This window comes from Microtus oregoni, unplaced genomic scaffold (genome assembly GCF_018167655.1).
Source record: "Microtus oregoni isolate MIOR12 unplaced genomic scaffold, Mior012 000020F_ref0000438, whole genome shotgun sequence".
NCBI lineage: Eukaryota > Metazoa > Chordata > Mammalia > Rodentia > Cricetidae > Microtus > Microtus oregoni.
Genome location: NW_024543079.1, coordinates 20,138,533 through 20,160,511, shown reverse-complemented (window position 1 = coordinate 20,160,511; position 21,979 = coordinate 20,138,533). Strand labels below are relative to the sequence as shown.

The window sequence follows — 21,979 nt, the reverse complement described above, 5'->3', positions numbered from 1 at the left end:
ACCTCCTTGACTGGGGACCAGAAGTGATCTGCAGAAGGGCTATTTGAAAGTCTCTCTGGAGTCCAGAGTTATAGAGAGAGCACAGCAACTCCTCCTAAATTTACTCCACTGCTTTTCTTTCTGAGGGTTCAGGTCCCACCACTTCCTCCCATGGAGACAATGGGACCAAAGGAAAAGAAAGACGCCTTTAAGAAGTGGTCACAAAAGGGGTGAAGGACTGTGTGGCCACATATCAGTCCATTCAGGTGAGCAAAGCCAGAACAAATTTGGAGGCCTGCTCTTCTATTGCCCAGAACTAACCACATCTGTGCCCCTAGCCCACACCTAAATGGATCATGGCAACAGTCTCCAACCCTCCCACTAAGGCCCCCCGGTGGCCAGTGGTCCTGAAGCATTTAAAATAGCTCCATCTCCTGAACAATTGTCCCAGCCACATAGCACAGGACCTGGGAGCTCCCCACTTCCCAGGCAGCTAGGGTGTCACTTTACATCCTGATCTGTGAAGAGGAGATAAATGAAGTCATGCCCTTTAGGACCAGCCCTCCTCTGAGGCTCTGTGTGAGAAGTTTATCCAGGGCTGAAATGGAGGGCTACCTGTTAACAGGCTAGCGGTGAGATTGCTCTAGAGTTTGGAGGCAGAGGAAACTCAGGCTGGGAAGCCATCTTTCCTGACCACCCTCCTCTCTAGGGACATTGTGACCCGTAATGTGGCAGACCTCCACAGATCAGTGCAAAGGGGTGGCCATCAGGCCTCTGTACTAGTGGACTCTACCTGCTCTCTAAGCACTCCAGAGACAGAAGTTACTTTCTTTTCCTAAAAATAAATATATTTTATTTATTTATTTATTTATTTATTTATTTATTTATTTATTTATTTATAGGAGGCAGGTTCATGCATGCCACAATGGGAAGTGAAAGTGAAAATTCTCTACTCATGGGTCCCAGGGATAGGATTCGGGTCTTCAGACTTGGGCACAAGCACTTTTATCCTTGAGTCACTTCACCTGCCCAAAGTTAGTTTTCTTTGGGGGGTCATCTTTAGCTCTCCGTATACCTCTCCATTTCCTGAGGACCTAATTCTGCACAGATTCAACTTAAAAGGTTTGGGGGGGGCGGGCAGTATCGTAATTGCCAGGAGAGAGAGAGAGAGAGAGAGAGAGAGAGAGAGAGAGAGAGAGAGAGAGAGAGAGAGAGAGAAAGAACACCGAGATAGAGAGAGCGAGAACCAAGATAAACATAGCCCATACACACACCGAGAGCCTCTGACGGACCTGGAAATCACCAAGATGTCCATAGGGAGCTTCAGTTTCCTTCATCCCTAGAGTGAGTTTTAGGAGGATGAATACAGGACTTCTTTGAAAATTGAAGGGCAGGGGAGGATGCTAGGATGATGCCCCTGCACGCTTGGACAATCTGGGACGACTCCGGATACTTGAGTATCCAGAGAACTGCTGGTAGCTAACAGGTCGTGGTTGTGGAGAACCAAGATCCCAAGGGGAGAGGATCTGAAAGGCTGAGGGGAGGGGTGTGATCTAGGGACACAGCAGAGTTTTGGCGTGAGGGCAAAGCTGGCAGCCTGGCAGGAGACTGCGGGTAGGAGAAGCCTGAGTAGAGCCTAGAGCTCCGCTGGCAGAACAGACCGCACCTGAGACCCGGCTCGTGGAGGGAGGGGCGTGCGAAGGGCGAACGGAGCTCCCGCGGCCGGGGGGCGCGCGGCAGCGCGGGGATTGGAGGGCGCTCGCGGGCCCCGCGCGCTACTTAGGCGGAGCGGTGGAGCAGAGCTTGTGCGCGCGACCCCAACCCGCTGCTTGGTCCTTGGCGCACCGCTCAGCTGCTCCACCGTGTTCCGGCGCCTGGGGTAAGTACCCCCAAAGCATGAACGTGCCCTCAACACTGCCCCCCGGGGTCGAGGACATCACTTGGACCCCTGGGACCAACGCCAGCAGCGCTCCGGACGACGAGGGAGATGCGGTGCGGTCCGACAGCACAGGGACAGCGGGCATGGTTACTATCCAGTGCATATATGCGCTCGTGTGCCTGGTGGGTATGGTGGGCAACGCCCTGGTCATCTTCGTGATCCTACGCTATGCCAAGATGAAGACAGCCACAAACATCTACCTGCTCAACCTGGCGGTCGCCGACGAACTCTTCATGCTGAGCGTGCCATTCGTGGCGTCGGCGGCCGCCCTGCGCCACTGGCCCTTCGGGGCTGTGTTGTGCCGCGCAGTGCTTAGCGTGGACGGCCTAAACATGTTCACCAGTGTCTTCTGCCTCACCGTGCTCAGCGTGGACCGCTATGTGGCTGTAGTGCACCCTTTGCGCGCCGCCACCTACCGGCGGCCCAGCGTGGCCAAGCTAATCAACCTGGGAGTGTGGCTAGCATCCTTGTTGGTCACCCTGCCCATTGCAGTCTTCGCTGACACCAGGCCTGCTCGCGGGGGCGAGGCCGTGGCTTGCAATCTGCACTGGCCTCACCCAGCCTGGTCTGCAGTCTTCGTGATCTATACTTTTTTGTTGGGCTTCCTACTCCCGGTTCTGGCCATCGGTCTATGCTATCTGCTTATTGTGGGCAAGATGCGTGCGGTGGCCTTGCGGGCTGGCTGGCAGCAACGGAGGCGCTCAGAGAAGAAGATTACGAGGCTCGTGTTGATGGTAGTGACCGTCTTTGTGTTGTGCTGGATGCCCTTTTATGTTGTGCAGCTTCTGAATCTGTTTGTCACCAGCCTCGATGCCACAGTCAACCATGTGTCCCTCATCCTCAGCTATGCCAACAGCTGTGCCAACCCCATTCTCTATGGCTTCCTCTCTGACAACTTCCGGCGCTCTTTCCAGCGGGTTCTGTGCCTGCGCTGCTGTCTCCTGGAAACGACTGGAGGTGCAGAGGAAGAGCCCCTGGACTATTATGCCACTGCTCTCAAAAGCAGAGGGGGTGCAGGATGCATATGCCCTCCACTGCCCTGCCAGCAGGAGCCCTTGCAAACAGAACCTGGCTGCAAGCAAGTCCCTTTCACCAAGACTACTACTTTCTGAAGACCGTTGGCACCCTTCCTCAGCTCACCTGCAAACTGGTCATGGCCTCCCTCTCAGCCCAGTAACTTTAAGAACAACCCTTGTTTTCACTAAGCCAGCCCTTTGCAGCAGTCTGTGCTGTCTCCAGGAGCCCCAGGACTCCTGCTAGCCCCTCTCCTAGGACTGGCTTTAAGGACACTTGCGTGGGGGTAGGACTCCTCTGGGAACTGGTTAGAGTACCAGCCATTCCTGAACGTCTGGTAGTTTTTTCAGGGGTGAGAAACAGGAGGTAGCCAGAAAGGAATGTCTACCCTTGTGTGACTTGTGATAGTGACTGCTTGGAAGAGCCCTGGGAGGGTGAGGTAGGCAGAGCCCCTTCCCGCTGCAGGCTCTTTGCCTTATGGGAGTAGGGGAGTGCACATGGCGAGGCAGGAGATGATAAGACCCCTCCAAGAGCTTTCCCTCTGCGTCTGTTTGAGACTCTTGTTGCTAAGTGAGAGGTCTATGCAACAGCTGAGTGTACTTGCTTTGTCACCCCCCAAGTGTCTCCCGGTTGTCAAGAGGCCAGTAGCAGACTTCCTGCGAGTGCAAAGGGTTTATAGAAATACAATGTGGGGGTTGTTGCAACGCGTAAAACTTCTGGTCAGGAATTAAAAGGCAGAAAGGATAAAAATCTCATCTGCTGCAACTTTTTCCCCACCTCCTTCCCTGGCTACAGGAATAGGAAGCCTCATTAAAGCCCAAGTAATGCTGTGGGGGAGGGGGTGTCAGGAAAAGACCAGAGAAATAGGGTGGAGGGGAAACAGACTGTGTTTTGACACCAGATGCTGACCACAGGGAAAGGGCGTCATCCCCGTGAGCCTGGTAAGTTAACCACAGCTCCAATGATCTTTCCCCTGAGAAGGATTCACAGCCTATGAGAGCTTTACTTCTGCTCCAGGAGTGGGAGAAGCCAGGCAGATGCTGTGTCTGAGTGAGGACTGGTTGATTGCAGCCCAGATCTGTACAGCAGAAGATCCTGCTGAGTTGCCCTGACCCCGAGCTGGTGGTACTTGAATAATAAGTCAAGAGGGGCAGGAGGAAGACAAGGGTAGTCAACTGGGCAGTTTCTACAGCTGTCTGGAAGACAAGGGTGGTCTTTAAAAGAAAAATACCTATTATCCTGGAAAAGATATCTCTGTGTGTTCTAGGGCAGTCAGCGTGAGTTCTGTTGGGAAGCTAATGGGAATCCAGGCTGGCCCGAGAGGCAGGGTAAGGCCTAAGGAAATGCCTTGCCACCATGTGGGTTACAAGTGCATCTCCGAGAGCCTGGGAGAAACAGGAGGTGACCTTTTCTGGGCTGCTTGCCCAGAGCCATGACTTGTGTGGCAGTAGCAGTGCCTGGTATGTGGGAAATGGACAAGAGAGCTGAATTCTGGTTCCAGGCACAAATGTCTTATGACCCAAGTGGCGCACCCAGGCCAGGTCTTCAGAATTCTCTTATCTGGAAATGTCAACAGGTCCTTGTAGTGTGGAGACTCTTTTGTTGATGCTGTTCTTTCTGTTGTTTTGTCATTGTTGCCGCTTGTTCTGTTGCTGTTGTTTGAGACAAGATAAGGTAACATAAAGTAACATCAGCCATAGTAGCTAAGGATGACCTTGAACTTCTGATCCTCCGATATCTACATCCTGGGTGTTGGGAGGACAGTGTGCAACCCCCTGTCCATTTTATATACAGTGTTAGGGAGAGAACTCAGAGCCTCACGCTGGGTGAGCAGGCACTCCACCACTGAGCTACAGTCTCAGCCCCACATGGTGACCCTTACAGCACTAACCTTAACTTTTTTTTTTTTTTTTTTTTGGCTAGAAATTCCAACTTCTTCACTGACAGTAGAAATGATAGAAGCCTATGTTAAGTGTTGGATATGTAACTGTAGGATTCTTCTCCAAATGCAGTTAGCTAGATGGCCTAAGAATGACAATGTTGATTGCGGGTGTATCAGAGGGTTGTGTAGGAGTATGTGGAAGCCAACGGGATCTGCTAACCAGGTGAGCTTCCCTTACCTATAGAAGAACTGCATTGCCAGACCTCTTCCATACCCGAGGCCACGACTGTGGATTGGAAATCTCTAAATAGTGCACCGCCCCTTTGGTTTCACTAGCATGGATACACACGTTTACACACATGCGCATACCATTCCTAACTGGTCATTACTTCCCGCAGTCACCCTGGGCATGCAGGACAAGTCAGTCAGTCTGTGGGTCTTGCATAAGTAACAGCAACTTCTTGTAAGTTGTTAGATGAAATTGTTTCTTTCTCTGTCCCTGATGTCTGGCAGAGGGGACACCTGATAAATATGCTTGAACGTCACTGCAAGGATCACCTAGTGGGAAATTTTGACTGTAGCAAAATTTGCCTAGTTTGAGTGGGTCTGGAGTTCCTTTTTTCAGCCTCCCCAAGACATGCTTGTTTGCCTGGAAAAAGACTAATTCCATTTATTAATGCAAGATCTTAACAGGGATTAATGGTGGCTGAGGGGCCAATACCTTCAAGCTGGAGAGTCGCCAATGATAACAGAAAGAAAGCATCAGCTTTAGCTAGCTCATGAGCAGGACTTCCTGCTCTCCAGCCTGCTTCCCACTCTTACTATATGTACAAAAGAAAGATTTGCATTCTAAGCTCTTCTGTTTTGTCTGTGCTACCGCAGAATCTCGACATTAATCCCAGCAAATCGGGACCTGGTGACACTTGCCTGGTAGATTGTAAGTGGCAACTCACCACCATTTCTCACACTCTTATCCTGAATGACAGTACAGGCTTAAATTCTCTGAGCATAGATGTCAGAATTCTGAGTCTGTGTTTGCTGAAACAACGCTGCTGGGTTAGTCAGCACCACACCCCAAAACTCGACTTTTGGGTCCATGTGCAGGGAGATGTCTTCAGTGACAGTATGCTGAGGGTGTCTCTTGGTGACACAAGCAGCTTCCAGGCAACATGGTGAGTCAGTATGGTGTGGAACTTGGAAATGATTGGCAAAGACCGGCATTAACCAAGTAACAATATAAATTAAAGGATAATTGAATTCCAAGCTAAAATAAGAACCATGCCATGGCTGGAGATGCATCTTAATGGTGGACTGTTTGCCTGGCATGTGCAAGGCTCTGGTTTCATTCCTAGCAACACACACACAAACTATTCAAAGAAGGAATTTGGTTCCCATGAGCTAAAACGATAGAGTCAGCCCTGCTCTTGTAGCAGGTATTCCTGGGACAGTGAGGAGGAGGGACTAGGGTGGTGTGGAGGCTTCTCTGTGTGTTATTATTCAAATTAGACTTTCTTTAGTCATTTTGTGCAGGCAGTGATCTCTCTTCTGCTCTTCTGATGAAAACATCATTTGCCGAAGGGAAAATTCACCCTTCCCAGGTGTGCTGTTCTATGACTGCTGATGCACAGTTGCAATTTCGAAGTTGTCACCGCAATCAAGAGAGACACAGAGCCCATCCTCATTGCTCTCTTTGTGATCTGTAGCCTACCGAGGCGGACCACAGGGAAGACAAGAAGCACGCAAAATTACAATGAGGCTCTCCCTAAATCTTGGGTGCTGCCCCCATTATGCCAGCCCTGGGCCCCTCCTATAACCAAGGAGAACTCAGCCCAGAGACTCAGGCAGCTGCAGCCTGCCTTTTAGTTCTAAACCTGGAAGATGTGTTGTGGATTTCAGAAAGCTTTTGCAGAAACAGGGACGTTGAATACACATGTTCCTGGGCAAAGCAAAGCTGCGGATTCCCTATGGACCTGTAACCTTTGGAACACTGGAGGAGGAATGTGGTTCCTTCCAGGCCAGGAACCCATGCTCCCTTCCTGAAAGAACAGTGAGGGTATTGTGGCAATCTCGCTCTAGGCGGTCTGACCAGGCTTCAGTTTCTCTTGCTGCCAGTGCTGGATTACTGCAGAACCACCTTTTAGGAGGAGAGGGAAAACCCAGATGGCAGTTAAACATCTGCAAAGAATCTGGGATGTTTGTGTTTGCGGCTTATACCTGTGGACCAGGATTTTCAACTTGTAGCAGGAGAGAAGGGCAGAGACTGGGGTCAAATTAGCATGTGAAAGAGGCTAGAGGGCTGAAGGGAAGACTAGCGACCCCTTCCCACCAAAGCTGAGGTGTAACAAACAGAGCCTGTGCAATACACAAAGGAGGGGTGGCTTCTATAAGGTCCCTTCCAATCTGTGAGACAGGACATGGGTACCCTTGAGCTACTGACCTTTCTCCCAGCCCTGGCCCACTTCCTCCCCTGGAAGTGCTTTCTTCCTTAATAAACTTGTTCTGCTTCTACCACTGTCTGTGTGTCCTAGTCAAGTTTCTCATTCGGAGCCACAAGAACCTGACCGTCCCGGTGGGTTCCTATGTCTTCTGATAACATCAACAAACGTCATAAAGTGGAAAGCCAGGGGCTACTGTTACGAGATGTATAGTGCCTACGTCTATGGAAGGTGAGACTCTGTTTCAAAGGTAAACTAAACCCAAGCAGAGCAACAGAGAAACAGAGGTAGAAGAATGAGGGTTGCCGCTGCAAAGTTGCTCTCTCTCTCTCTCTCTCTCTCTCTCTCTCTCTCTCTCTCAACCCAAACAAGCTCACCCTGTTTCACCAGCCAAGTGGTTTTTCAATTGAGGCCTGGGAGACAGATGCTAAGGCCATCCTGGTGTGATGAGGCCTCTGAAGGAGGGGCAGACGGTTCTGCCACCACCCTTCCTCTCCCAGCAGATTACTTTCTGACAGAGGTTTAAAGACAGACACCCCCAGCCTGTAGTCTGAGGGACACAACTATCACAAGCCTGGCTTTGAATGCAGGGGCTTTCCCCTGGATCCCTGAAGCCCTCTGTCCCCAACCCCTTTTCAAGTAGGTATGACTTGAGGGAACACATTCCATGGGTTCTTCTCTGATTTGCAATCACACTTTCAAAACAGGCTGAAAAGGAGTCTGATTCTGTTAGAATATGATGTTAAAACAATATTTAGTCTTTCATGAGTGAGGAAATCAATTGTTTGCTTATGTCTAAACCTGCTGACCAAGAGAAAAAGGAGGAAGAAATCACTTGAAGCAAAAGTTAGTGCTGAGCCAGGCATTCATTCTGGAAAAGAAAAAGAGCAAATCTGGTGTGAGCTGTGTCATTCTCTGAACTTCAGAGAACTTCTCAGAGCCTAATCACCATGCTGTGTTTTGTGTTCTTTGTAAACCCCATTTTCCTGATATTGCAGTATCCACGACTGGTCGGCCCCAGAACAGAAGTAGCATCCGAGATCCTGACCTTGTCCACAGCACAGCAGTGCTCCCAGTGTCACCTACATAGGAGGCCAGAACCATCTAGACTGGAGGTAGTTCCTCCTTGCGACATCTGAGAGCATTTCCTCTCCTCCCCGTTTTGTCACAACAGTGGCAGAAGTCTCTGGACCCCTCCACGTTGCTGAGATTTAGAAGTAGGAAGTAAGCCAGAGCTCTTGAAAGCTTGGATTTCCCAGCTACTATAAGGTCACTTTCGCCTTGCAAACAGGTCCCCCCTTAAACTGTAACCAAGGCCCCAATTCACAGCCTCAGTTCCTCCAGGACTGATGGGCAAAGTGGCAATATATCCTTAAAGGTCATCCTTGCACTGTCCTGAATTTGCCTCCATGGTGTTCCCCATTCTGGTGTTACCTCTTCTTTATCCATGTAAACATCTATTAACCCAAGGGCTCACGCTCTTGTAGTTATTAAGCGTGTACTATGGGCAAGAAACTGCTTGCTCATCTTTTTATTCCTCATACAACCATATCGAGGTAGCACTTCTGGCTCTTATTTTTAAACTTTGGAGGGTGCCTGTGAGATTGAGTAAGCTCATATATCAGGCTGGTGTGAGGTCAAGGTGTCTGTGATAGTCCCATCCTATGTTAGCTCTGTTGGCTGCCTACAGGACAAACTGCACATTTCTCTCTCTCTTTTTTTTTTTTTTTTGAGTCTAGAAGTTTCTATTCTCTTTCTGAACAATTTCCAAACAGAGCAAGTTCCTGATTTAAAGAAACAACTCCGAGTGCCCTGCAGCACTGAGGCTCTTTCCCTTCCTCAGGACCCCCAGCATCCTGCAGTTGCACCTGTCTGATCTCACCTCCGTTCTCACAGATCGCTGGGCTGCATGATGAACACTCCACCCTGGGGTCGCAGTGAAGGGCTTTGTTGCTCAAGTGTGAAGACCTGAGGTAAGAGTCCCCCAAACCAACATCAAAATCTGACATGGTGGTATTCACCTGCAACCCAGCCCTGGACAGCAATGGACATCCTAATGGAGTCATCTACCCGAAGTCAGTGAGATCCAGGTTCAATGATAGGTCTTGTCTCAATAAAAAATGAGTAAATAAAATACAGGCAATTTAGGAAGACATCCTGATGTTGACTTCTGACCTGTACAAGTGCCTACAGGGGTGAATACATATGCATACAGCCATATCCCCAACACACACACACACACACACAGACACACACACACACTGCCTTCCCACAGTAACAGCACAGGTCAACACTGAGAATCTCTGCCCTACCTGGATGTCAAAAATTACCTGAATATCTTACTTATCTGTTTTTTCTCTCGTGTTTGCCTCATGGAAAAATTTCCTATTCCAGCATGTGAACTTCAGATGGCTACACCTTTCCACCAAAAGGGCCCTAGAGATCAGTGTCACAAAAACAACCTGTCATTACCAACAGTGACCAGTGACAAGGATTGTTTCATACCAGAAGAAATGACCTTGGCAATCAGAAGCCATTCGTGAATTCGCACCAAAGCTCCCTCACGATAATTTCAAGTTTTCCATGTCAGAGAACCGAACAGGCAAAGTGGAAGCATACACAGAAAAACACTCAGCTGGGAAGCTAAAGACGCCTCAGATCCTAGAGTGTCTAGAACACAGACATGAGACATCCTGTATAAAGTTGTTGCAGCTACACAAATGAAAAATGAATATCCGCCTTACAGAGATAGCATCAACTCCTTCTACATGGGCAATAACTTGCTTTTGGGCAATATTTAAAGTCAGATACTATGCTGCAAGCAGGTGACAGGGTGCAGTCCAGCCTCTCGTACACCTCCTGGAGTGTGCATTGTTTGTGTGCATAAAATAAGGCATAAAATGGGGGACCTGGGGAAGAGGAAGGAAGGACAAGAGACACCCAAAAGCTCATTGTAATCTGTTTATTTTGTACATGTGACGTCATAAGCAAAGGCTTTGCCTGTGTTCTAGCTAAACTCCAATAAATAAATAGCTATGTACAAATGTGCTGAGCTTACAAAACAGTAAAGAAAAACCTTTCCTTACAAAAGATACACATATGATACATTTGTTCCTTACACTGACATATGCCTTTGTTCCAGCTTAGTTAAATCAAAACCCTTGTGGACCCTGTGTGGCAATATCTAGAGGTGTGTACCTAGTCATTTTTTTTAGCCAGAAAGCAAAGCTATGCAGTGAAAAATTCCTCAGTTTCTTGATAATAAATGGCCTAGCATGACCTGCTACTTATTATTAACTGACATTTAATGTTCTCCAGAAAGTTGGAAACCGTTGTTAAAATGCAGCTTCTTGTAAAGGGGGGGTGGGGGGTGTCCTTAGGATTTTGCAGTTCTAGCCAGATCCCTAGGGAGGTCCCAATCCCTGTGCACAGGCTAGTGGCCAGGGCTAGAAGGTCCCTCCTTAGTAGAAGATGTTGTCCAAGGGCCTCATTAAACAAGGTCCTATCTAGGCACCCTCCAGGCTGCATTCCCAAGTTCTCTTGTCTCCCTAAGCAGCCACTGCTTTATTTGGGACATTAAGTGACAAGAGCAGTTGAGAGACAAGTAGGCACAAAGCATAGAACTCAAAACTTTGCTGGAAGATGCTTCCGTCTGTCAATCTCAGATATGTCTAGCCTAAGGACCACATACATCCCAGGATAGCTATGAATGTGGCCCAATACATGTGAAGATGGCAGTGACCTATTGCAACATCAAAACGTTGGACCAAGACTCATCTGAACATTTTCAACACTGTCAAAAATTAGTAACACTATAGAAACTGTGTAAAAAACTTAAACAATAATTACCTTTTGTTATTCTAAATCAAAACAACAGCAACAATTAAAAAACAAGCTCACTGTTTCAACAACAAAGATGAAATTTAAAAGAAAAAAAACTCCTTGAGTTTGATTTCTGTGACATTTGAGCATACTAACTAGTGTTTAGCTATAGCATCTTAACTTTCATTAAAATTATTTTGCTCTGGAAACCTAAATTTTCCGATTAAATTTCCAAAGCCAGTGGGGGAAAAAGCTTCCTGTTTTTAGTGTTTCTTTTCTGTTTCACATAAGAATTTTGTCTGTAAAGAAGGATAAAAGCAAAGTAAAATCAGGTTTGGGGGAGGAGAAAAGTGAAAAAGAGAAAGTGTGAAGGGGAGGGAAGGGATGGAGGAACAGAAAGACAGGAGAGTTCCAGGCAGGGAAAAGCTGAAGGGAAGAGAATGATTAAAAAATAAATATCTGGGTCATCTCCAGCCGGTGGGGTCAAGGTTTGCCTAAAGGCTTAAGATTAGCAGCCTCTACACATCCTGCACCGTAAGGTGAGGACTGGGGCACGCTGCAGTCTGATTGTCACTGTGCAATTGCCACCTCCGCCCAGTTGTTCAGTATCAACTTGGAAGAAGCTGGGCTCTCCCGCTTCAAGTCCTTGCCACCCCTGCTTCTCATGAGGATGTCGCAGGGTCTTCTCAGGTTGTCATGTCAGCCAGGATGCTTTTAAGTTACCAGAGAGCACAGCTAAGAGGCCTGAGAGAGAGAAGAGGTACTGAACCAAGAAAGAATAAGGCAACCTGGGTCTCTGGGGCGAAGTCCCTCAGAACTTCTGCAGCGTCCGATCAGTTCTCACATGCTGCAGTACTACCTCCTTGGCTGGTGATGCGCACTTGTACTCCAGCTCCGCACGCGCAGCTCCCTGCTTCTTGCGCAAGTGACAGAGAAGAGCCAAAAGCGCCACCACCAGGGATAAGCTGGCGATGGAGATGCCAATGAGCACGCCAGAATGCACTGGCTTTGTGGACGGCGGACCTGTTGGAGAACCTGGTGTCGGACTGACAGGGGGTTCCCCAGAGCCTCCCTCCTCTATTTCATTAACAGCCGTGTGGGGATCACAGTCCTTGCTAACCTGACCAGCAAGGGCCGTGTCGGGCCCACAGATGCACTCATAGGAGCCGGGAAGATTTCGACACTCGCTGTGGAGGCATTCGCCTTGAGTGCACTCGTCAATGTCCACGCATATGTAGCCTTCGTCCAGGATGAAACCTTCAGGGCAAAGGCAAAAGTCAGGGGAGTTAGGGTCACAGTCTGCCGGACATGAACTAGCACTGCAGAACATTTCGCACCTGTGCGGATCCTCGGGTTTGGGTTTGAAGCCCTCAGCACAGATACAACGGTACTCGGTGGCGTTCACTGGCTGGCACTGATATTCGCAGTCAGATCCATAGCACGGATCCAAAAGCTCCACGCACTCTCCATCCACCAACTCATAGCCATCAAAGCAGCGACATTCAAAGCCGCCTTTAGTATTGACACAGACCTGCGGGCAGGGATTGGGCTCCTGCGCACAGTCATCTACATCCTCGCACTTGTGTTGGTCGGCCGCCAACTTGTAGCCCGTCTCGCACATACAGGTGAACTCTTCTGGCTTGATGGGGTTGTGCTTGATGCAAAAATGCTCACAGACCCCATTGCACGGTTTCGCCACGGGTTTTATGCATGAACGACCATCAGCCTGCAGGTTGGTGTCCATGGGGCAGTGGCATCTGGGCTCTCCCGTGCTCTGGTTGCACAAGTACTCGCAGCCACCATTCTCCACATTGCAGTTCCAGGCTCCTGTCGCTTCCCGAGACCAGTGTCCCTCCGAAGTTCCAGGCTGGGCCTTACACACCAGCTCCAAGCCGAGGGGCTTCACCTCAACGGAGCTGCCTACCGGCAGAGTCTGAAAGTCCGCACCACTGACCCCGAACGGGGTGTTGTAGGTGCTAGAAATGTGGGCAGCCTCGAGATCTCGGGGATCCACCGCCAGGGGCCTGCAGGACGTTGTAAAGTGGAACTCGCAGAGGAAGCCGTCGGCCTCGGTTGCGCACTGCTGCTCCTCCCAGGCCGGCTCTCCGGGTGCAGCATTTGTTGCGGTTGAGACCGTGACGCAAAGCGGGCCACAAAGTGGAGCTGCCTGGTCACTGGGCCGCGCCCACCTGCTGTAACTGGTTTGGTTGTCTCCAGTAACCCATTGGAAGCCGCGCAGGGGATCGAAATGGCCCGGGTCGCCGCAGCCCTGTGGAAGCTTTAATCCGATCCAAGGGCGTGAGTTCATACCACTGTCGTTGCTCAGCAAAAGCGAGATGACATCGGCAGCCACTGAGGAGCGTACTGTCATTAGATGTCCTTGCAGGCTCTCACAGGCACGGCTGGCATCGAGGAAGTTCGAGCGGCGCTGGAAAAGCGCGAAGCACTCGTGTTCCACGCACTGACTGCCCCTGGACAGCAACTGGGCTAGTGCGGAGATCCCCAGGCCAGCTGGAGCCAGCACACCCAGAAGGAGAACCCCAAGCATGCTCTCCAGGGGTTCGCTTGTAGGCTCCCAGGAAAACTCTAGCCCTGAGACGGTGCGGGCTCCCAGCGCCAGCAGGGGGCTTTCGGACGCTTTGGGCGACAGCAACTAGCCTCTATCGCAGCCTAGACGTTTCCAGCCTAGGCTCCTAGTCCCGGCGAGTCAGCCTCTGACATGCCACTCCGCTGCGGCTCCAGTTTATAAATGCGCAGCCCTCCCTCTCTGGACGTTCGGGAAAAGGAAGGAAGTGCTTGGTGGGAAGGGCTGATGCTGCATTCTCGGATTACTGGGTTCTCCGGACGCCTTGCGCCCGCCCTCCAGCCTGGGATCACCTCTGCGTGATGAGTAAAACTCGGCCAGGGCTCACGGAGGTCCCCAGGCGGGGCCGCAGGCGCCACCAAAAAACAGAACCAAGTCAGCAAGGCGACAGTCCCCGCCCAAGACACTCCGGAGTAGCCTGCGGGTAGACACACACACACACACACACACACACACACACACACACACGCTTCCTCATAGATGCTACCAGACTTTGAAAAATGATCTCGGGTGGGGCTCTAGTAAGAAGAAACTGAGAGTCTGGTAGAGGGTGTGTCTGAAACCTGCAGGGCATTGGAAGGGATTAGCAAACACCCACAGGATGACGGGATTGATCCCTCAACTAGACAGACCCAAGACCAGGGGCCAGGAAACCTGGTTGCAGCGACAAAAGGAGGACTAAGTCCCAGAGGACCTTATACAGGGTTAGAGAAACAACTCCAATCTAAGAAGACTGGCCTAATAACCCCAGGCCCTCCGCACCTCCACTGGGCTCAGAGGACTGGCCGGTGATCGCCAGTTCAAGACCTGATCTGGTTGCCCAAGAAAGTCGCTGGGCTTAGAGATCTTGGCCCTCTTCCCCAGTACTATCCCTGCAAAGCCCAGTGGGGAGAAGTGTGAAGTGTGTTGCTTTCCTTTGTTCTGGTTTTGTTTTATTTTGTTTATTCCAAGCCCATCCGGCACGGCACCCCTCAACAAAACTGACTGGGAGCTGCCGCAAGGAGGCGGTGTGAGCTACAGTGGAGCCCATCTGGTTTCTTTAGAGGTGTTGATTTCCTGGAGAGGCTCGATAGATAGAGGTGCCTACACATTCCATTTGCTCACAAAAGGCTTTTCAAGAGGAGGGGTCCCGTGGGCAAGATGCCCAGCCTCTGGGAGGGACAGATGGGAGCCTGTCACTTGGAACTTTTATCTGCTTAAGTACTCACCAAGAATGCCGAGGGCTGGGTCCAAATCAAAGCCTACACACACACACACACACACACACACACACACACACACACACAGAGGCACGTACACACACCCCTACCTTCTACCTTCTACATCAGTCACTTCCACCCCACTGCCAGGAGGCGGTGCTGTTGAACTCTAGACTAATCCAAGGATAATGTAGCAGTCCATCAACTGCTAAGAAGAATGTGGGTTGCTGGGGCCTAGTCCGAGGCTAGAAAGTTCGACTGTGGGAAGCCTGGCGAAGTTCCCTCTGCTTACATATAAATCTAACTTTGCTGTTCCAGTAGATCTTGGACTTTAGTCCGGAACAGAAGACTGCGCTGTCCTCAAGTGGGGAAAAACCGTGCACAGATGGGCGTGGGACCAAGAGGGTGGGGTGAGGGCAGTAAGACTGAAAAGAAGCAGGTAGGACATCCTCCATCCGCTTGCCCATGTGAAACTCTGCCAAGCCAGAGCCGAGACCTGCGGAGTCTAACTTTTCTTTTTTGGGTCAAAGCTCACCCAACTTTCAATCAAGAAAACTCCAGAGCTGCAAATGGATGCCAAGCTTTTAAGCTCTGGGGATGAGTACAGCTACGTGGGTTCTTGGAAAGAGGAAGGAATGACCAGGGATTGGATAATGACATTGGCCTCTGGAGAAGGAGGCAACCTTCTGATGTGAGTTGGGACCTCCAGGGGCATTATCCTAAAGTAGAGACATTCTCTAGGGAGAAAACAGCAGGGAATTGGCCACCTGCACTGTCTGAAGAGGGTGAGCTGGGGACCTCGTTCAAGCACTTGTAATTCAGTACTAAGACAGCACAGCATTAAAGGGTGGCCGCCCTCCTGAGTGGGGACTTCTGGACATGCCAGCTGTCTTCATTAAGGTTTTTTTTTGCTGTGGTAAAACACTATGACCAAAAGCAACTTGGGGAGGAAATGGTTTATTTCTCCTTACAGCTTATAGTCTATCATCCAGGGACATTAAGGCAGGAGCCTAAAGGCAGGAATTGATGCAGAGGACATGGAGGAATGTTGCTTACTGGCTTGTTCCTCATGGCTTGCTTAGTTTGCTTCTTACGTCGCCCAGGACCACCCAACACAGGATGGCAGTGCCCACAAGGAGATTGGCTCCCCCATATCAGTCACCTATCAAGAAAGTGCACCATAGGCTCACCTACAGGCCAATCTAGTGGGGGGGGGATTTTCTCAACTGAGGTTCCCTCTTCCCATGACTCTAGCTTGTGCCAAGTTGGCACAGAACTAGTCGGCACACCAATCTTGAATAGGATCAAAAACTGGTTAGGGTCTTGGAGGAGTTTTAGTGGGTTCACTGTCATCTCTGAGGGATGGTACATGGCTAAACTTTTCCTGGGGAGATGCAACACACATGTCTACTCACCATAGGTAGGGAACCCATGACTAAGCAAATTACAGATACCACCAAAGTCCACCTTGGGTTAGTTTCAGGAATACGGGTGAGGAGTTATTTGAAAGGGACTCAAAGGAGAACTGCATCACCAAGCCCACCTCAGAATATGTAACAGCCCACAAAGCTGGGAACCAGGAGGACATTGCACAGCCTGCAGACAGCTCAACAGTTTGGAAAGCTTCTAATCAATGTCAGAGAAATGCTGCCTCCGTCTCTCTTTCAGTCTCCAAATCACATCTCTTCCTCTGCTAGGCAAATCCACCTCTCCATCTCTGTCTTCTCTAGACTTTCTCTTCTTAGTGCCCAGTGGCAAGTTGCCTCATCAACAAGAGTTTCTGAGAAACTAAGGCAGAGCTGATCTCTCTGTGAACTTCCTCCTTTTTGCTCCTTGCCAGCTTACTAAGTCACCCGCGAATCCACCTTTTGCTGCATTTACAGTCTGGCTTCCTAGGGTGAATCATGGCTCTTATACCTCTTTGTACCCCTTAGATCTAACATCGTGGTTTGGGCAGAGTCATGACCAAGCATCTGCACACTGAGTAGTGATATGCATGTCTCTGTGTCCCTTGGGGTGATTTCTTCAAAGTAACCAGCAAAGCCAGGGATGGAGGACCTCAGAGCCTTCAGGGTGATTTAGAGCACAGGATTTAGAGCTAACTTAGCTTGACTTGAGTCCTATCTCCACCATTTTTAAGATTTTTTTTTTAATTTTAAGATTTTGAAAGTAACCTCACATTTTTCTGACCTCTCTGTGGCCCAATTGGGCGATGAAAATCATCACAGTAAAAGTACTGTGAGAACTAAATGGGTTATGTGTGGAAAGCATTGAGTGAAACTGAACTATAATGAACTCTCAAATTTTAGTGAAAAAACAATCACACATTTCTCTGGAATTTGAGTTCAGCCTCTAATTGCTTCCAGTGCCCAGCTTGGTTCTAGTTCCTTACTAGAAAGTCACTGTCTACCAGATTAAATTTAGTTCAGTCAAGCATTTTTGCCAATTATATTAATAAGCAGTTGCGGGAAAAAAAAAACCTGACGGGACAAAGGAGGTGTAGGGAAACAAGTGGAGATGCCCAGTGATAGAGGGTCTCTGGTTCCTGTCCACAATGGGGTATCCACTGTTAATCTCCTCATTTTCCAAATGTGGAAACCAAAAGTCAGCGAGAATAGGCGACCTCCAGAGTCGCACAGTTAATATATAGTGAAATGAGTTACCAGATCTTTTTTGGATAAAAGATCTATAATGCAGGATACACCCAAAGCTTAATTAGTAATATGTCAATTATTTGGGCTCAGTTTTTTAAATACACCCACAGAGGTACAATATCCAATGTACAGGAGGCTGTGCACTTACAATGATCATTAATGTTCTTGGAAAACAGTTGTTCCTTCTACAGGGCTCATTACTGGCAAAAGCTTCACCAAAGGCCCCTGAGATCACTTGCATCCTTTTAAGAGTCCGGCTTTTTAGCTGGGAGTTTTTGTTTAATTTCTATATAGAAGACATAATAAATTTCCTACCGGTGAATAGACTTCAGACATCTATTCTAAAAGCAGACGTCGCTGAAATAGACACCAAGAGGAGTCGGCGTGCAGACACATAAGAGGCTTCCAAGGGCAGTGTGCCTACCTCATCCACACCTTCATCATACTTTATAAGCCATAACAACTGGGATACAGACACACAAATAAGTGTCTGTGGCTATGCAGCAATATATCAAGCCAGAGGTAGAAAAATAAATGCGGGTTCAGTAAATATTCAATAATCAAGAGTGTGTTTATAGCAAAGCAAACGTTTTACTAAGTCTTGGATCTTACTCATTGATGGATTCATTGTAAATGAGTACATGTTGCATCTGTAAAATATTTACAACTAATAGCACCCTTAATAGTAAAACACTGAAAGCATTCCCTCTATGATCATGATCAAAGAGAAAATATCTAAGCATGACACCTTCACTGTGTGCTCTACTGCTGTCACTAACAGATGAGTATACAAAGTCAACTGAATTTCTGTATAGCAACAATTCACAAACTAAAAGTTAAGTTCACAGAACAGTTTCATTTGTAATAGTACAAAATGAATGGAATATAACTATAACAGAATATCTATAACACAAGAATATAAAATATATACTCTAAACCAGTAAGGAAATATTGAAATAAATTTTAAAGATTCAAACAAACCCTATGCCTGTAGACCAGATGACTTAATGTAATGAAGGTGGCAAAGTTCTTTAAATTAACCTAAATAGTCGACACATTACATATTAAATTTCAGCTGATTCTTTTCAGCATGCAACCTGAAATTCATAAAATTTTAAATAGAAAAGCCAAAAAAAATCCTGGGGAAAACAATCTATAAAGGAAGTTTCACACCTACGCCTTTTAAAACATACTACAAAGATGTAGCATGCATGACTTAGATATAGGCAGTTAAATCAATGAAGTGGAATGAAGAATCTAAACATAACATATTTATAATTAGTTGATTCCCACAGAGGTATCAAAATTATTATGTAAAATAAGAATAATTTCTTTAGAGCTGGAGAGACAGCTCAGTAGTAACTGACTGCTCTTCCAGGCAATTCTCCCTAGTTCAATTCCTAGAACCCACATGGCAGCTCAAAACTGGCTGTAAACTCAGTTCCAGGGGATTAAATGCCCTCCCTCTTCTAACCTCTGTGCGCACCAGTCATAAATGTGGTACACAGACACACAAGTAAAGCACACATACAAATAAAAGTAATAAATAATTTTTTTAAAACCAAAACCTTCAGCAAATGATGCTGGGTGAACTAGAAAGCCACACAAGGTAGAACTAGAACTCTACCTCACATTATATCTAGAAATTACTGAAAAAAAAATAGTTTTAGACCTGGAAGGAGGTGGGAGGTCCTTGGACTCCCCACAAGGCAGGGAACCCTGACTGCTCTTTGGGCTGATGAGGGAGGGGGAGTTAGTTGGGGGAGAGGGAGGGAGATGGGAGGTGGTGGCGGGGAGGAGAAAGAAATCTTTAATAAATAAATAATAATAAAAAGAAAAGAAAAAAATAGTTTTTAAAAAACCTAAATGAGAGCAATAACACTAGAAAACCTATTGAGGAAATTACACGTGTAAATCTTTGTAAAGTTTGTGACTATGAAATGATTTGTTGGACATGACACCAAAAGCACAAACAACAAAAGAAAAATGCTAAATGGACATCACTGAAGTTAAAAACTTATATTTCACAGAAAATAGAAACCCACATATTGGAAGAAAATATTTGCAAGTCAAAGCTGTTAAAACAACTTCCCCCCCCCCCAGACAATATAGGGAGCCACTGAAAGTCAATAATAGCACAGCTAACTCAACTACAATATGGACAAAATATGTGTCAAGGCAATTGTCTGAAACAAATGGTCCACAAGCACTTGAAAAGATGCTCCACAGATACCTGCAAATCCAAACTGCAGTAAGATATCTCTTCACACTGCATAAATATGGCTGCAATAAAAAACAAGTAATAAAAGTTAAGAAAAATGTTAAGAAATGAGAACCTTCTTGTAGGTTGGAGTGGAGAAAGGCAACAACACAGCTGCTCTAGAAAGTAGTTGGCAGTCAGTCCCTCGAGTTGTTAAACAGCCACCAAGAGAGGAGAATGTATTTCCACATAAAACTTGCACTAATTGCATCATTTTTAATAACTAAGTGGTAGAAACAGCCCAAATGTCCAGAGACTGATGAATGGGTGGATACAAAGTTGGATGTGGATACCTTGAATCGTTCTCGGCAATAGAAAGGCAGGAAGGGCTGACTTGTGCCCTGATGAGGGATAAACTTTGAAAGTGGTGTGCTAGATAAAATACACCATGACTACATATTGCATGACTCCATTTTCATGAAATTCCGAAAGAAAAAAATATGGAAAGTCAGGTAGTATAATGATGACTGCCAATGGACATACAATTTATTTAGGAGATGATGATAATGTCTCAAAGTTGATTGTAGGAACAGTTACCCACCCATCCTGGTGACTGTGCTCACGGCCATTGACTTGTACATTGTAAACGGATGAATGGTACAGTATACGGTTCACATCTCAGTAAAGCTGCGTGCTGGAAGGACATATGTTTGCTAATTACTAAGCATTAAAACTGGAATAACAGAACATGGATCCTGCCAAGAACAGACCCGGGCCTTTCTCCTACTGCTGGGGGCTTTATGGTATGAGGGAGAAAATAAGGCTTATAACCATCAATGGGATGTAGCAAGGATCCGCTAAGCTAGTTTGCGTAAATCAAAGGAGGCTCAGTGATGCCTGGTGGGTGAGCTGCATGGAATCTGCTGTCTTGTGTGGTGTGTGTTGAGACTAGATGCGCTATTGTGCGTAGCAGATTCGGGGACTACCTCTGTATCCCCTCAGCTAGGTGTCCTCAAAGCTTCACTCCTAAGACATGTCTTCAAAGAGAGCAGAAACCTTGAGGAAAACAGAAAGAGATCAATAGCATCGAAGCCTACTGAGCAAGATACCTTTCTGAAACATTAACCTGCTGGGCATGAGCCATCTGTCAAGAGTGGATAAAGCCTACGGACCCATTTTCAGAATAATATTTAAAATAAAAACATCAACTAAAGTACAGAATTCCGAAGGGAAATCATTCACGTTGAAACATGATCAAATAAAGCAACTATCTGCTAGCAAGAAAATGCTTTTTAAAAAAAAAATTGTAAAAGCTTTATAGAAAATACAATAAAACTTGTTAAAAGTTTAAAAGATGGGGAAACTAAGACACCTCCTCTCAAGGCCAGGACCAAGCACAAAGAGGACTCTTTCTAGATATTGGAGTGAGAAAGGAATGTCCATCTTCCTGTTGTCTGGCTTCCCAAGTGGGGTAACTGGGCTCTACCTCGAAGATGATGGTCTTGCCTTTCACAAAGGTTATCATCCTGCACCAGAGGCAAAGAACTCAGTACAGCATGGGCTCTTTCCAGATGTTGTAGTCAGACAGGGTGCAGTTAGCTTTCAGCTGCTTGAAGAAAAGATTATCTCCTGCTGGTCAGGGAGGATGCCTTATGTGTTGTAGATCTTTGCCTTGACATTCTCATTGATGTCACTGAGCTTGCCCTCCACAAATGCTTCTTCTTGCCTGTTTTTAATCACAATTCATCATCATTTTAACTGGTGGTCTGTGTAAATAATGTTTCCCGAGAGCTGCAACAACACAGATATCTGCAAATAGCTGTGACTCCCACTGCTGGTGGTCCAGGTCCTGTCAACACTGCGCCTCCTCCTCCTCCTTTTCTTCTTCACCTTCGACCTCCTCTTCTTTTCCTTCATTGTCCTCTTGTCCTTTGCTTCTTCCTCCTCCTCCTTCTTTCTCCCCTTTTTTGCCTTCTTTGTTCTCCACTTCCTCCCCTTCTTTTTTTCTTTCCCTTTGCCACATCCTCCTTTTTTTGCTCCTCCCCTCTGTTTCTTTTTCTGTCTCCTCCTCCTATTTCTGAATGAAAAGACACGCTGAGTTTCATGTAAAGATGAGTGAAAATAAAAATGTACCTGTTCTCCTTTCAAGTTAGCAGGACTTCCAAATGAAGAACCATTAAATTGAAAGAACACAGAACTCTTTCTGTCAGTCAAAGTAAAACCTCTGCAGTATTTTGTCAAGGTGCATTGTATCACGTTAGGCTTTCCCTT

At 47.4% G+C, this 21,979-nt stretch overlaps 2 protein-coding genes across 2 annotated transcripts; one reads left to right on the top strand and one right to left on the bottom strand.

The window, feature by feature from the left end:
* Window positions 1–1,380: 1,380 nt before the first annotated feature.
* Window positions 1,381–7,317, top strand: Sstr4 (somatostatin receptor 4). The gene has a single exon (XM_041670803.1). It carries the CDS (start codon window positions 1,876–1,878, stop codon window positions 3,028–3,030), a length of 1,155 nt encoding a protein of 384 aa, XP_041526737.1. The 5' UTR covers window positions 1,381–1,875; the 3' UTR covers window positions 3,031–7,317.
* Window positions 7,318–10,203: 2,886 nt separating this feature from the next.
* Thbd (thrombomodulin) lies at window positions 10,204–13,774 on the bottom strand. The gene has a single exon (XM_041670955.1). It carries the CDS (start codon window positions 13,617–13,619, stop codon window positions 11,883–11,885), a length of 1,737 nt encoding a protein of 578 aa, XP_041526889.1. The 5' UTR covers window positions 13,620–13,774; the 3' UTR covers window positions 10,204–11,882.
* Between the last annotated feature and the right edge of the window lie 8,205 nt (window positions 13,775–21,979).